The sequence below is a fragment of the Bos mutus genome, unplaced genomic scaffold (genome assembly GCF_027580195.1).
Source record: "Bos mutus isolate GX-2022 unplaced genomic scaffold, NWIPB_WYAK_1.1 CTG352, whole genome shotgun sequence".
Classification (NCBI taxonomy): Eukaryota; Metazoa; Chordata; class Mammalia; order Artiodactyla; family Bovidae; genus Bos; species Bos mutus.
The window spans coordinates 44,989-61,308 of NW_027219839.1; the positions used below are offsets into that span (position 1 = coordinate 44,989).

The 16,320-nt window shown below is 41.0% G+C and overlaps 1 protein-coding gene across 1 annotated transcript; it reads right to left on the bottom strand.

The window, feature by feature from the left end:
* Nucleotides 1-13,494: 13,494 nt before the first annotated feature.
* On the bottom strand, nt 13,495-14,576 carry LOC138986989 (heat shock transcription factor, Y-linked-like; the record flags this gene model as incomplete). Its single annotated transcript, XM_070366969.1, has 3 exons — nt 13,495-13,611; nt 13,973-14,077; nt 14,519-14,576. Coding segments are annotated over 3 exons (280 nt in total), but the record flags the coding sequence as incomplete, so codon positions are not given.
* Between the last annotated feature and the right edge of the window lie 1,744 nt (nt 14,577-16,320).

Genomic DNA, 16,320 nt, shown 5'->3' on the forward strand with positions numbered 1-16,320 from the left:
AGAGGCTCGAGGGATGGGCCCCCAGATCCCAATGTTTTTATGAGGACCTCAGTTCCTGGCTCAAATAGAGGCTTGCTTGTCTCGGAGGCTGGGTCAGGAGTCGTCTCCCGGATTTCTGTTAATGTCTGTTGAAAAGCTGAGAGCTGAGTTACATAATTCGTTAATTTCAAGGCTTCAGGGTCTATAACAATGTCTGTGTGTAAGAAAGGCCTTCCATAAATACATTCAAAGGGGGACAGTCCCTCCTTTTGGGGGGTAGTTTGAGCCCTCATTAAAGCTATGGGTAGGACTTTAATCCATTTGTCCTGTGTCTCTTGAGTTAATTTGCGCAGATGTCTTTTGATAATACCATTAGCTTTTTCAACTTTTCCAGAGGATTGGGGTCTCCAGGAACAGTGTAAGTGATATTCTATTCCTAGAGCTTTAGATACCCCCTGAGTTACAGCAGCTTTAAAGGCGGAGCCATTGTCACTCTGAAGGCTCCGTGACAGCCCAAACCTGGGGATAATTTCATGGATTAAAATCTTTATAACCTCCTTAGCCTGTTCACTATGACAGGGAAAAGCCTCAATCCATCCAGTAAAGGTATCTACCCAAACTTGTAAGCAAGAATATCCATTAGCTTTTGGCATATGAGTAAAATCAATTTCCCAATCCTCTCCAGGATACTTTCCATTCGTTGCAATCCAGATTTTGCTAGCTTTTCAGTCTTTGGGTTATTTTTTTGACAAATCTCACACCTTTTGATAATATTCTTTAAAGTTTTCATTACATTTTTACCTTCAAACAAATGAGAAACCATTTGGTAAGTACTCTTAGCACCCAAATGAAAACTCTGATGTAAACCCTTAAGAATTTTCCACTGAGCATTTTCAGGAATTATTAATCATCCATCCTCAGACTGTAACCATCTTCTATCAGTAATCTTTGCTCCTCGTTTCTCATATCTTTCTAATTCTTCCTCAGTATATTGTGGTCTTTCCTGTTCCACAGGACCTGTCCAGATCAAAGGCATCTGTAGTGAAGGGGTTTCGTAAAGTGCCGCTTTTCTGGCTTGACAGTCAGCCAAATGATTACCTTTGGCTATTTTACTCCCATCCCTGCTGTGCCCTTTGCAGTGCATAACAGCTACTTCTTTAGGACAATATATAGCAGTTAAAAGTCTCTCGATCTCTCTGAAATGCTTAATAGGTTCTCCTGTTGCTGTTTTAAAGTGTCTCTCTTTCCATATTGAAGCATGAGCATGTAAAGTCAAATAAGCATACTTAGAATCTGTGTAGATGCAAAATATCATCTACCCGCTGCCCTTTGCTTAACTCTAGAGATCGGGTCAGGGCCACAATCTCTCCTAACTGAGCACTGGTTCCCTGGGGTAGAGATTTTGCTTCCAAAACCTGTTCAGCAGTCACCACAGCATAACCTGCTTTACACTTTCCATCCTGAACAAAAGAACTGCCATCTGTAAATATTTCCATGTCAGGATTGTCTAATGGGGTATCCTTTAGATCCTCCCAAGCTGCATAGTTCAAAGTTAGGAATTGAGAACAATCGTGATCAGGTGTTTCATTTTTCTTCTCAGAAAGGAAAGTGGCAGGATTTAAATTTCCACAAACTTTAAGCTTAGTTATTGGTCCTTCTAACTACAATGACTGATACTTAAGAAGCCTACTGTCTGTCATCCAAATATTAACTTTAGAATTTAAGATTCCACTCACATCATGAGAAGTCAGTACAGTAAGGTTTCATCCATTTATTATTTTTAAAGCTTCAGGTGCTAATAAAGCCGCTGCCCCAATTACTCTTAGGCAGTGGGGCCACCCACGTGAAACTACATCTAATTCTCTGCTTAGATAAGCAATAGGTTGCTGGTGAGGCCCTTGGGGTTGTGTCAGAACTCCCAATGCCACACCTTTTCTTTCAGTGACAAACAAATTAAATTCTGACCCTGTGGGCAAGCTCAGAGCTGGAGCTTGCAGGAGAGCAGTCTGAAGAACCTTAAAAGCCTTTTGAGTTTCTGGACACCAAACCAGTTTGTCGGTTTGGGCCTGCTGAGTTTCAGCTATAAGTTTATATAAAGGCCGGGCAAGTTCCCCATAACCTGGAATCCAAATTCGACAGTAACCTGTGATTCCCAAAAATCCTCTCAATTGTCTTAAAGTCATAGGTAGGGAGTGATTTAGTATAGGTTTAATTCTCTCAGGGCCTATGGCCCTAGTCCCTTCTGATATGATTAGGCCGATATCTAACCAATTGTTGACAAAGCTGAGCCTTTTCTTTTGATGCCTTGTAACCACAGTCTGCCAGAAAGTTTAAGAAATCTTCTGAGGCTCGGGAACAAGCTTCCTCTGTCTCAGCACAGAGCAAAATATCATCTGCATATTGTAACACCACTGCTTCAGAGCTATTAAAGTTTTGTAAATCCCATGACAAACTTTGTCCAAATAAATGAGGACTGTCACGAAATCCCTGGGACAAAACTGTCCAGGTTAACTGAGAAGCTGGCTGCGTAGGGTCTTCAAAGGCAAATAGGAATTGACTTTCTTCCGCCAAAGGCACTGAATAGAAGGCATACTTTAAATCAATTACTGAGAAATATTTGGCCCGTTCAGGAATTTCAGACAATAGAGTATAAGGATTAGGCACCACAGGGTGTAAAGGAACTACAGCCTCATTTATTATTCGTAAATCTTGAACTAGTCTCCATTTACCATTCGATTTCTTTATACCCAAAATAGGAGTGTTGCAAGGACTGTTACAGGGAATTAATAGTCCCTGTTCCTTTAAATTTTCGATGATGGGTTTTAACCCTTCCTTAACTTCAGGTTTCAGTGAATACTGCTTCTTATGTGGAAATATGTGTGGGTGTTTGAGCTTAACAACTACAGGAATAGCATTTTGTGCTCGACCCACAGATTTTCCATCAGCCCATACTCTAGGATTTACATTTTGTTCAACTAAAGGGAGAGAAAGGGAGGGCTCCATATTCATGAAAACAGAGGCATGGACCTTGCTCAGTATATCCCTTCCCAAAAGGGGTGAGGGAGATTCTGGCACAATCAGAAACTCGTGTGAAAACAGCACAGAATCCCAGTTGCAAGATAAAGAATAACTGAAATAATACCTTTTGGCTCGTCCAGACAGTCCCATTATGGAAGAGATCGGGAAGAAAGTGGGCCAGGGGCTTCAGTAAGCACAGAATAAGTTGCCCCAGTACCTAAAAGGAAATCGACGGATTGGCCCCCCACAACTATTAATACCCAGGGTTCCTCAGGTTTAATTAGGACGGGAGCTTGTGTGGGGACCCCCGGGCACCTTCAGTCCTGATTGTCTTGAGAGTCCGACCCCAGAGACCTACGCCTCTGGGGGCAGTCTCTCTTCCAGTGTGGTCCTTTGCAGACGGGACATGGAGCGGGGGGTGGCTTAGATGCCTGAGGGCAATCCCCCTTGAGGTGCCCCTCCTTTCCACAGCAGTAGCAAGCCCGTCCCTTTTCACCTGGGCCCCTCTGGGCATTTTTCTCAGGCTGTTTAAGAACGTTTTTCATAGCCATGGCGAAGGCTTCCGCCTTTTCCTTTTTTTTTTTTTTTTTTGCCTTTCTTTCTTTTCCTCATATTCCCTACCATAATAGACTGTCTGAGCCAGTTGTAACAGAGTATCTAAAGACTGATTTGGTCCATACGTCTGTTTTAATAGCTTATGGCAGATATCTGGAGCCGACTGAGTGAGAAATCTATCCTTTAAGATCACTTTTCCTCTTCACTTTGGGGATCAATCTCAGTGAATCTTCGAAGGCCTTCTCTCAGTCTATCTAGGAATTTACCAGGAGCTTCTTTCTCCTCCTGTTCTATATCTGCCAATTTGCCATAGTTTAAAGGCTTAGAACGCGCCTGCCTAAGTCCCTCAAGAACACATCTAACAAAATGACTCTGATCCCATCTTCCTTTAGCTGTGTTGTAGTCCCAGTCTGGTTCTATAGTTGGGACCGCCTGATTCCCAGTGGGGAGGGCAGCTATCTCGTTCTCCCTCTTCCCTACTGATTCATTACCAAGCCACTCATCTCCATAAGCAACCGCTTTTCCCAAAACTCAAGTCTTTGACTCAGGAGTCAGCGTTTGTCCCAAGATATACATCACATCCTTCCAAGTGAGGTCATAAAGCAGAGTAACACCTTTAAAAGCTCTAATATATTTTTCTGGGTCCTCTAAATAGTCTCCCAGATCCTCCTTGATTCTTTGTATTTTTTGATAAGAAAAAGGTTTATTAACTCTCACAGACTGATTATTTCTCCCAGTGGGTGTTTTATAAAGAGGCAACAGCTTGTGTGGCTGTTCCTCAGTCTCTCTGGCTGCTCTGCACATATGATGGCAGGGATAGATTGGAGAAACCTGTTTTTCCTCTTCTCTTTGTCTCCTGTCCTCCATCTCATCTTTTACTTTGATGGTCTGAGTTTCTACTAAAACCAGAGTAGTCTGAGGTCGTACTGAGACAGGAGTTGTTTGGACCTCCATGTTGGCAGTTTGAATCCCAGTTTGGAGTCCCAGGTACGGGGTCAAAGTAAGAGGATAGGAGGGAGCTGAAGGTTTCAAGCCCAAATCTATACCCTTAGGACATAAGTCTGGCATATTTCGCAGAGAGAAAAAGGGCAACACATATGCTACTTCTACCCATTTCCCTTGTTCCTTACAGAACCGGTCTAATTGTAGAACAGTATTATACTTAAGAGACCCTCCAACAGGCCATCGTTCACCGTCCTCCAATGGATACCGTGGCCATGCAGTATCACATAGGAAGACCAGGTGTGTCTTCTTTAAGCTCTGGGGATCAAATCTATCCCAGTTTTTCAGGATACAGTTCAAAGGAGTGAGGCTGGAATTGTTAGCTCCCATCTGTAAGAGAGGGAAAAAAGCGACCAGCGCCATTTTTTCTACTGGAGGCGTCCCTCCCTGCTCTAGATGGGGGTGTAGACAGACGTTACACCAAAAGCTTTTCCTTCCTGGTCGGACTTAGTCTGTCCCTTACCGACGCAGGGGCCGTACTCGTCCCTCCCGGTTCTACCACCGAGATGGGGTGGGGATGTACCAGGGGTAGACTTGATAGCATCCCTACATGACATCCAGCTCTTCACCCTTAACCTTGCTTGCCTCTGATGTCAACCGGGGTGAATCAGAGTAACCTTCCGGAATGCCTCCCAAACTAAGACTACTGGGGGAAACATTCATCACCTGAGTGCCTGTGCACGACCCTGAGTATTTCCTGACCACAATAAGACCAAGGTGAACATAAAACTGAGATGTTCTTTCCAAGCATCACCACACCAGTATAACAGCCTCTTCTGATCCACTAAGAGCCAGCGTTACCAAAGAAAAAACCCATTGCAGTCCCAATCTAAGTAACCTTTAACCTCAGAGATGTTCTGGGAGCTAGAGCTCCATCTAGCTTCCGAACTTTCAATTCCTAGTGAGGCTAGATACTTTCTTGACTACCAATCCAAGTTTGGGACCTAAGCCACAGTACACAGTAACAGTATAGATCACAAGTCCCTTGAAAGTCTATGATCTGATAGATTAGGTTAGTACTTCTAATTCCCAAGGAGTTATGAAATGGTCAAAGAGACCGAAAAGTTTGACCGAGAAAGGAGAGTTCAGTCCACACGCTTTGCCCATTTCTGGTCGGTTCCCGAAGGAGACATTGGGTGCCTCTTGGCATTGGCAGGTCGGTATAACGCCCCGACAGGTTTCTGCCATAAGCCGTATGAGATCACCGTGGAAATGCAGATCAGGGCTCCTTACTTGTTTCACGCAGGGCATGCCATTCATTCACACAAGCACACGGTAGACTTAGTAAAGCACAGCAGAAAACGTGTTCGCTAAGAGAACAAAGAACTAAAGCTCCAAGCATCCTTACCTTGTCCTGAAGGATCCCGGATGAGCCCCCAAGATGAAAGGTTGTTGCTGAATCACACGAATACACCAAGATTCTTGGCCCCCGGAGGAGACGAGGCTTGATCGCTCAGAGCTTTTGTGTAACAAAGTTTTATTAAAGTATAAAGGAGATAGAGAAAGCTTCTGACATAGGCATCAGAAGGGGGCAGAAAGAGTACCCCCCTGCTAGTCTTCAGCTGGATGTTATAGTCACTAGCAGTCTGTTAATGAAAGAAAGGAATGTCTTAAAATTCAGAATGGCACCAGGCCCCTCACCCGTAAGATGCCTTTTGGGATAATCTTGGCACCAAATGATTATCCTAGGCCATAAAACTTGAATCTTAAAGAAGGGCAGACCACCATACAAATAATTTCATTTACATAGATTAGGGGAACAATATCCATACTGGTTTGTCAAGTAGGTTCTGGGCCAAGAGGCAGAACCGACTTGGAGACAAAGTTTGGGGTAAAGGCATAGTACATTAGCATAGCTTAAGACAAACATTTTCATAAGAAAAAGGCATTGGTTATCTCTAGGCTCAAGAATAGCTAACTTCAGGCAAAACCAGGTGTCATTATGGCAACACAGTATTTTAAGAGAAACCTCCCTTTAAATTTGTATAGAGAAGGAAAAAATATTGCTAGTTTGTTTCCTCCTGCCGCTTAAGAGAGATAAAAATGTCTGACACTTGCAGGCTATTTCCTCCAGTCCCCAGGTCCTGGTCTACAAAGACTGTGAAAAGTTTGTCCTTTCTTCCTCCTTGAGAATCCCAGACCCCCTCTCTCTTTGGGGACCCCTAGATTTCCTATCAACCTGCCTAGGAAATGACTCTCTCAGTAATGTTCAAAATTCTCCAAGCCAGGCTTAAACAGTACATGAACCATGAAATTCCCGATGTTCAAGCTGGATTTAATAAAGGCAGAGGAACTAAAAATCAAATATCCAACATGTGTGGGGTTATCAAAGTGACAAGAGAGCTCCAGAGGGGGAAAAATCTATTTCTTCTTCATTGTTTATACCAAAGCTTTTGACTGTGTGGATCAAAACAAACTGTGGAAAATTCTTAAAGTGATAGAAATACTGGATCACCTTACCTGCCTCCAGGAAATCTGTTTCAGCTTAAGAAGCAACAGTTAGAACTGAATGTAAAACAACCGAATGCTTCCAAATAGGGAAAGGGTATGACAAGGCTGCATACTGTCACCCTGCTTATTTAAATTGTATGTAATGTTCACTTCAATAGTGTCCAACTCTTTGTGACCCCATGAACCACAGCATGCCAGGCCTCCTTGTCTGTGACCAGCTCCTTGAGTTTACCCAAACTCATGTCCATTGTGTTGGAGATGCTATCTAACCATCTCATCCTCTTCCATCCCTTTCTCTTCCTGCCCTCAATATTTTGAAGCATCAGGATCTTTTCCATGAGTCACTTGTTTGCATCAGGTGGCCAAAGTATTTCAGTTTCAGCTTCAACATCAGTCCTTCCAATGAAAACCCAGGACTGATCTCCTTTAGGATGCACTGATTGGACCTCCTTGCAGTCCAAGGCACTTTCAAGACTCTCCTCTAACATCACATTTCAAAAGTATCAATTCTTGGTTCTCAGCTTTCTTTATAGTCCAAATAACACATCCATACATGACTACTGGAAAAACCATAGCCTTGACTAGACAGACCTTTGTTGGCAAACTAATGTTTCTGCTTTTTAATATGTTGTCTAGGTTGGTGATAACTTTCCTTCCAAGGAGTAAGCATTTTTAATTTCATGGCTTCAATCATCATCTGCAGTGGTTTGGAGATGCACCACCAAAAATAAATAAATAAATAAAAATTAAAATACTGTCAGGCACTCTTTCCACCATTTCCCATTCTATTTGCCATGAAGTGATGGGGCGAGCGGCCATTATCTTAGTTTTGTAAATGCTGGGGTTTAAGCCAAATTGTTCACTCTCCTCATCACTTTAATCAAGAAGCTCTTTAGTTGTTCCTCACTTTCTGCCCTATGTGTGGTGTTGTCTTCATATTTGACATTATTGATATTCCTTCCAGCAATCTTGCTTTCAGCTTGTGTTTCTTCCAGCCTAGCATTTCTCATGATGTACTCTACATTTAAGTTAAATAAGCAGGGTGACAATATATAGCCTTGACATACTCCTTTTCCTATTTGGAACCAAAATGCTGTTCCATCTCCAGCTCTAGCTGTTGCTTCTGGACCTGCACACAAGTTTTTTAGGAGTCAGGTCAGGTGGTCTGGTATTCCCATCTCTTTCAGAATTTTCCATAGTTTATTGTGATCCACACAGTAAAAGACTTTGGCATAGTCAAACAAGTAGAAATACATATATTTCTGGAACTCTCTTGCTTTTTCGATGATAACAGCTGCTGCTGCCAAGTCACTTCAGTCATATCCGACTCTGTGTGATCATATAGACGGCAGCCCACCAGGCTCCCCCATCCCTAGGATTCTCCAGGAAAGAACACTGGAGTGGTTTGCCATTTCCTTCTCCAATACCTGAAAGTGAAAAGTCGCTCAGTCATGTCCAGCCCTCAGTGATCCCATGGACTGCAGCCCTCCAGGCTTCTCCATCCATGGGATTTCCCAGGCAAGAGTACTTAAGTGGGGGTGCCACTGCCTTGATGTTAGCAATTTGATCTCTGGTTCGTCTGCCTTTTCTAAAACCACTTTAAACATCTAGGACTTCATGGTCACACATTATCGAACCCTGGCTTAGAGAATTTTGAGCATTATTTACTAGTGTGTGAGGTGAGCACAATTGTGTGCGATAGTTTGAGCATTCTTTGGCATTGCCTTTCTTTGGGATTGGAATGAAAGCTGACTGTTTCCAGTCCTGTGACCACTGCTGAGTTTTCCAAATTTGCTAACATATTGAGTGCAAAACTTTCACAGCATCATCTTTTAGGATTTCTCATAGCTGAACTGGAATTCCATCACCTCCACTGGCTTTGTTAATAGTGATGTTTCCTAAGGCCCACTTGACTTCTCATTCCAGGATGTCTGGCTCTAGGTGAGACTAAGTGATAACACCATTGTGATTATCTAGGTCGTGAAAATTTTTTTTGTATAGTTCTTCTGTGTATTCTTGTGACCTCTTAATATCTTCTGCTTCTGTTAGGTCCATACCATTTCTGTTCTTTATTGAGGCCATTTTGGCAAGAAATGTTCCCTTGGTATGTCTAATTTTTTGAATAGACTCTAGTCTTTTCCATTCTATTGTTCTCCTCTATTTCTTTGCATTGATTGCTGAGGAAGACTTTCTAACACTCCCTGATATTCTTTGGAACTCTGCATTGAAATGGATAAATCTTTCCTTTTCTCCTTTGCTTTTGTCTTGTCTTCTTTTCACAGTTCTTTGTAAGGCCTTCTCAGACAGCCACTTTTTTTTTTTTTTTTTTTCTTTTTATTGGGGATGGTCTTGATTCCTGTTCCCTGTACAATGTCACAAACCTCCGTCCATAGTTCATATGTCGTGTACAACATGCTAAATGCCAGGCTTGAAGAAGCACAAGCATGAATCAAGAATGCTGGGAGAAATATCAACAGCCTCAGATACTTAGATGAAATCACTCTTATGGCAAAAAGTGAAGAAATGTAAAGAACCTCTTGATGAAAATGAAAAAGAGTGAAAAATGTGGTTTAATACTCAACATTCAAAAAGTAAGATCATGATATCCGGTCTCATCATTGCTTAGCAAATGGATGGAGAAACAATGAAAATACCAAAAGACTTTATTTTGGGGGGCTCCAAAATTATTGCAGATTGTGACTGCAGCCATGAAATTAAAAGGTACTTACTGCTTGGATGAAAAGCTGGGAACTACCTAGACAACATATTCAAAAGCAGAGACATTGCTTTGCCAGCAAAGGTCCACCTGGTCAAAGCTATGGTTTTTCCAGAGGTCATGACTGGAAAGACAGCTGAGCATGGAGGAATTGATGCTTTTAAAATGTGGTGTTGGTGAAGACTCTTGAGAGTCACTTCGACTGCAAGGATGCTAAAGGAAATCAGTCCTGAATATACATTGGAAGCACTGATCCTGAAGCTGAAACTCCAATAGTCTGGACCCCTGATGTGAAGAATGGACTCATTGGACAAGACCCTGATGCTGGGAATCATTGAAGGCAATAAGAGAAGAGGATGACAGAGGATTAGATGGTTAGATGGCATCATCAACTCGATGGACATGAGTTTGCAGAGGTTCTGGGAGTTGGTGATGGACACGGACACGTGACATGCTGCAGTACATGGGGTCGTTAAAGTTGAACACGACTGAGAGACTGAACTGAATTGAACTCAAATGTAGAAGTACCTACATTTTTACATGCAAATATAGTGATGCTTGTTTTCCTCCATGATGTATCACACTTTTTATTTCACTTTATGAAAATCTTGAACCTCTTTTTCTTATGTGAAATATGGACTTGTCCATCCATCATATCTATCTAGGTGGTGGTTTTCTACCATTAAATGTGAAGTTCTGGATATTTCACATAGGACAATCTTGGCAGTGGTTTCTGAAGATATGGAAAACCCTTATGAAAATGGAATTATCTCTATTGTACAAATGAAAATCTGGGCACCTTTTTTTTTTTAATTAAGTAAGGAGTTTGCTGTATTTCTAATAATATATACCAAACAAAGGATTGATTCCATGAAGTGGGGAATGGTTTGAATGTACTGCATGAAAACCTAGGTGCTAAGTCTCCATCATGGAACTTGGACTTCTCTATACTTCATATTTCAGCTTAGAATGGAGATTTTCCTATAAGAAAATGGAAATATCTATATTTCATATGAAGCACTGGTTCTTCAGCTACAGAAACATCTATATTCACTGTTTGCTTATGTTTTCACGTGCCTTGAACATTTGTGTGTCTACCCACATGAGCTTGTTGCCCATGTTTGTGTGATTTTCTGTGTGGATTGTGTCCAACCACAGCTGACAGAAATGAATGTTATAGACTGTGAGATATGGAGCAAGCAGAAGGCTGCACCAGGCATCCACAGAGTGTGGGAGACTGGCTGATGCATCTCTGAGGTCGTCCTGTTCAAGACAGGAATGAGGAAAGAATGGCCAGTGACAATGCAGAACAGTGTGTTCACAAATTTGGGTTTACATCAAGAGACATAAAGAAGCTCACAGTTTCTGCTGTGTTGATGTGTGTGTGTACAGAAAAAGTATGTGGAAGGCTTGAGGACTCATCCAGTGTAAATCTAGTGTGTGTGGGGCTTTTAAAGCATAACCTGTGGACCCTTCAGTCTATGATAACTGGGCTGGCCTGTGGAAATGGTGGATATGGCTATAACTGGATCCAAGTCTGTGAAGAGGTGAAAGTCCTTCAGAAAAGAGTAGAGACTGGAAGGGGAGGAACAGAAAGATAAGATACTGCACTGGAGAAGTTTTCAATATTAGAGGAAGGCTCTGGGATAGTGCTGCCTCAGGTCAGCCCATCAAAAAGCACATTCTCTCTTTACATGTCACAAATAATATCATCATGTGAGACAAATGACATGATAAGGTAGGATTCTTCATTGTGAAAAGACAGACATCCTAGAAGAGAGGAGGTGACCTTGGCTCTGTGAAGCCTATCTGACAGTGCAAAGGTGAAGAAAGTTCAGAGGTGGATGTAGGCATTTTGCCCTTTGCCAGTTTGTGCCCATGAGTAAGTGAGGATGGCAAAGTAGAAGGGTGTGAATTCATCTTTTCTGTGAGAGATCCAAAATTACAGCTTTCTGCTGAATGACCATTGACAGGAGAATGTTGGGTCCCACAAAAAAAAAAAAAAAAAAAAAAAAAATAAAAAGACATGTCCATGGCAAAGGAAAAGACCCAACAAGACTGTAGGAGGGGTGAATTTGCATTTAAAATCAATACTTACCAGCCACACTGAGAGTGCTCAATAAAATATTTTGTGCACCTATACCCAAGGAACGCACAAAGACAGAGTCAGAACTGCTTTTGAGTGATTGAGTGTCTCCTGCAGAAGCATGGGTCAGCAATGGCCTAACAGGGAAGAGAGGCTCTGTCTGCTACAGACGTTGTTCATGCAGTTTGTGATATAAGCCCTCTCAGAGGAGGTAACCTTTCAACCCACCAAAAAGTGGCCTAGCACACAATCCACAAATTGCAGGATAATTATTCTAAAGAAATTCTTGTACAGGTAAGGAAGTTTTAGGACCACTACAGATTTCTCAACCTGTGGATCTGGCAAAGGGATTGAGAACCCTCAGGGAATTTGACTTTGGAGGCCAGTTGGATTTAATTATAGAACTTCCACAGGACTGAAACAGACTGTTGGAGGGCACAAACAAAACCTTGTGTTCACCAGGAGCCAAGAGTAAGGGCAGTGTCCCCACAAAAGACTGAGCCAGACTTGCTTGTGAGTGTCCAGGAGTCTCCAGCAGAGGCATGGTCCAAGAATGGGATGCAGCAGGGTGGTGGGCATTGAATACAGGAGTGCCTGCTCAAGTCCTTTTGAAGAAGGTCCCAATTACTTTCATTACTCATACCATAATTAGGCCTGAACAGGACCCAGGTTCACTCACAGTCTGTCTCTCCCATCAGGAAGTTTCCATAAGCCTCTTATCCTTATCCATCAGAGGGCAGACAGAATGAAAACCACAATCACAGAAAACTAACTAAATTGATCAAATGGATCACAGCCTTGTCTACCTCAATGAAACTATGAGACATGCCATGTAGGGCCTCCCAGGATGGATTGGACATGGTGGAGAATTCTGGCAAAATGTGGTTCATTGGAGAAGGGAAATGGAAAACCACTTCAGTATTCTTGCTTTGAAAACCCCATGAACAATATGATAAGCCAAAAAGATAGGACACTGAAAGGTGAACTCTCCAGGTTTGTTCAGTGTCCTATATGCTTCTGGAAATCACTAAAAAAGAAGAGATGGAGCCAAAGGAAAAACAACACATAATTGTGGATATGACTATGGATAAAAGTACAGTTTGATGCTGTAAAGAACGATATTTCATAGGAACCTAGAATGCTAGGTCTATGAATGAAGGTAAATTGGAAGTGGTCAAACAGAAGATGACAAGTGTGAACATCAGACTTTCAGGATTCAATGAATTAAAATTCACTGGAATGGACAAATTTAATTCAGATGACCATTCAAAAGCCCGACAGTTTATACAAATGCACTTTTATATAAACACAGGCATTGAGATAAAGCCTCATGTTCCTCTTAATTATTTCAGAATAGAAAGTGAAACTATGAAGGTGAAAATGTAAATTTAATATTGAAATAAGAGAAATGTAGGAATTTGTTGGCATCACCAACATAAATTTTAATCTACAGTATCCTGCATGATCAGGTTCCTACTTGGGAGATGAGTTGTAATTAGTAATTATATGAAAGAAATTATATGTAATTATATGAAAGATGGCTGATGAGTTGACCTTGAAAGAGAAGTAGCAGATGCATCAGTGATTGTTTGCACTGGGAACCATGCCTCCCAGTTGCAGTTTAGGGAAAATATCCTCATGGGCTGACATATTGCTGTATCTAACTGTAAAGGTACAAGGCTGATCATCAGTCAAAATCATGTATCTGCAAAGGAGATATGATGTGGTACTGAGAAACAGAAAATGTCGTAGTAACAAAATTCTCCCTGTGACCATTTGCTTGATTGTAGTTGCTCTGTGAACCCTGATATAAAAAGATCAACAGATTTTAAACATCAGTTTGATCTATCACACTTCGCTCTTTCAGTCTAACTGAAATTGATGATGAAGAAAAAAAAATCACTTTGAGTTGGGACACTTGCACTAGCAACTATGTGGCTTATAGAAGGATTTCATATGAAAGACACACTTACCATTGTGGAGGCTGAAAATACACACTCTCCTCTAGTTTCGAGAAGAATCCAGGAGATACGATCATCCACATTACTCCGTCCTTTAGCATGCTTCATCTTGTATTCTCAAACTAATGAACGTACTGGAAAGATATTTTTAGAGCCAACTCTTCTTTTCATTCTTAGTAAAAGTTGGGGATAGCAATCTCAAACTAATGAAGGTACTGGAGAGATATTTTTAGTGCCAACTCTTCTTTTCATTTTTAGTAAAAGTTGGGGATAGCATTGCTTAACATTTGGATTATGAGATGACTTCAACTAAAACCAAAGAAGAACATTATTAGTGACTTTTCAAACCAAGGTAAAATAGAGAAACATAGCCAGACTTGAAATATCATCCTTTAAACATACAAAGATAATAGCCTCAAATAATACACCTCCACTAATAGTTTTAAAAACTTAAATATTCAAATTTATTTCCTCATGTAACAATATATTATATATCCACACCATATACTCCTTTAAGTGCTTCAGGATTTCTCTCTGCTTCCAAGTTTCTAGGGGAACTTAAAATTTAAATTTATTACACTTAAAATGTCTTAACATCCGGTTCTTCTCAACTTGAGAAGAATAGAAAAATATTTCAGCAGCATATTATTTCTTTTAAAGTCAGTTTTAGCTACCTATGTTAACACAGTTAAATGGTCACTATATTTAAAAAATATATATTTCCTATAATAATTGAAATTTATGGAGTGCCTTGCTCAAAACAGAGACTTCTTTTACTCCTGCCAGACGGTCAGCTAGTGAAGCAGATCTTTGTGAAAAAGCCATCACATTTTACAGGTACTTGGAGTTTTGGAACCCTGGTGGTGTCAGTTTTGCTGAGGAGCCAGCAATCACAGGCAGAAATGTTATGGCGCTAATGGGATCATCTTCTAGTTTGCGGTGGCAGAAGCATGGGTGGTAGTTCTGGCTAGTCTTTTTCTATCACCTAATAGTAGGTCTTAGCATGTGGCAAGAGGGGAAAATTCAATACTCTCACCACCTCACTGGGTGACTGAGCCCTAAGGTCCTGCTTCTTTGTCAGTTTGGGAATTTTCAAAAGCCATTCCTTTCTACAATACACACCTTGTCATCACAGATCCAACATTCCATCTCCACATAGTCAAAAACCAACCCTCCCAGGTTGGCTTTCTAACCCCATGTTTCATCTTCCACACTACTTGACCTGCATTGCAGTTTGGGGGATGCAGGACCACACCACACATTCTCTGTTTGATTCTCACTCTAGACAAACTAAATGTCATCAGCTTCTTCACCTTGCTTCCTTTCAGTCAAAAGAAATTTAAGTTTAGTGAGGTGACTTACCTGAATCCTCAATCTATTTCCTGCTTCTCCAAATCCCAACCCAGGACACATGTTTGTTTCTATTTGTCTCATCCTCCTTCTCCCATCTTCCCTCCATTCTTCCCAGTTATGTCTACTTTTCATATAGTCTTCTCTGTTGAGCAAGATCTTCTGATAATATTCATTTGATGCTCTGGAGGAACTGTTGCCTTTATAGAAGGATTATTTGTGATGCCTCCCTGGAGAGAGTTGCACTCAATGTGCTCTTTATTTTCTGCCAAATCAAAAGTTTTGATTTCCTTTCTAGGCAAACTAGGTAATTCCTTTAGACATGCTGGTGAAACAACAAACTTTGCTTGATATGAATTAATCTGTCTGATGGGAGGTTACATACATACTCACATAATTGGTACTTCGCTAACATGAACATTCAAATAAGCACATTTATTTTTCCTAAAATTTCTGCTAATAAGAAATTCTCATCAGCTTGAGGAAACATAGTTCTTTTCCAGATAAGTGATGGTACAGGAATTGTACTCAAAGTCAGTCAGTTCCTGAAAATATCTAGCTATTTATCAAACTGTCCTGACGTTTTCCTAGAGCACAGATTCCTTCTGTCCTGGAAACTTAACTGTTTTAAGAGGGTGTCAAAGGCCAGAGACTGGCATGGGAGTAATTTAATTCTTGTATAAGAAGATGGCAAATGCCCAGGAATGTAACAATATGTAGATGATAGCTTGAAAAAGAGAGACTGAGAGAAAAAATATATATATATATATATATATAAAGAAAAGAGAACAGGCAGGTATAATTAGTCATACTCATGTAATGTAATAGGTAAACGTTAATTTGAGTTTGGATCATAGGAAAAAGCAAGGGGTTTCATAAAGTCTCTGGCTTTTCTAGCTTCTCTGATTAAAATTACTCTTGAAAACGAGGAGGTCTACAGGCTTCCCAGGTCTTGAACTGTTTGAGTCATCAACAACTTTGGCTATTTCCTGTTGACATGGAGTTGGAAATAATTTTGAGATCTAAGTTTGGTATCAACATTTTCTGCTATGGAAACATATCTGCCTATTTTATATAGATAATTGTATATCTATATACATAAATATGCATATAAATATGTATATATGCTGTCACTTCAGTCGTGTCCAACTCTGTATGACCCCAGAGATGGCAGCCCACCAGGCTCACCAGTCCCTGGGATT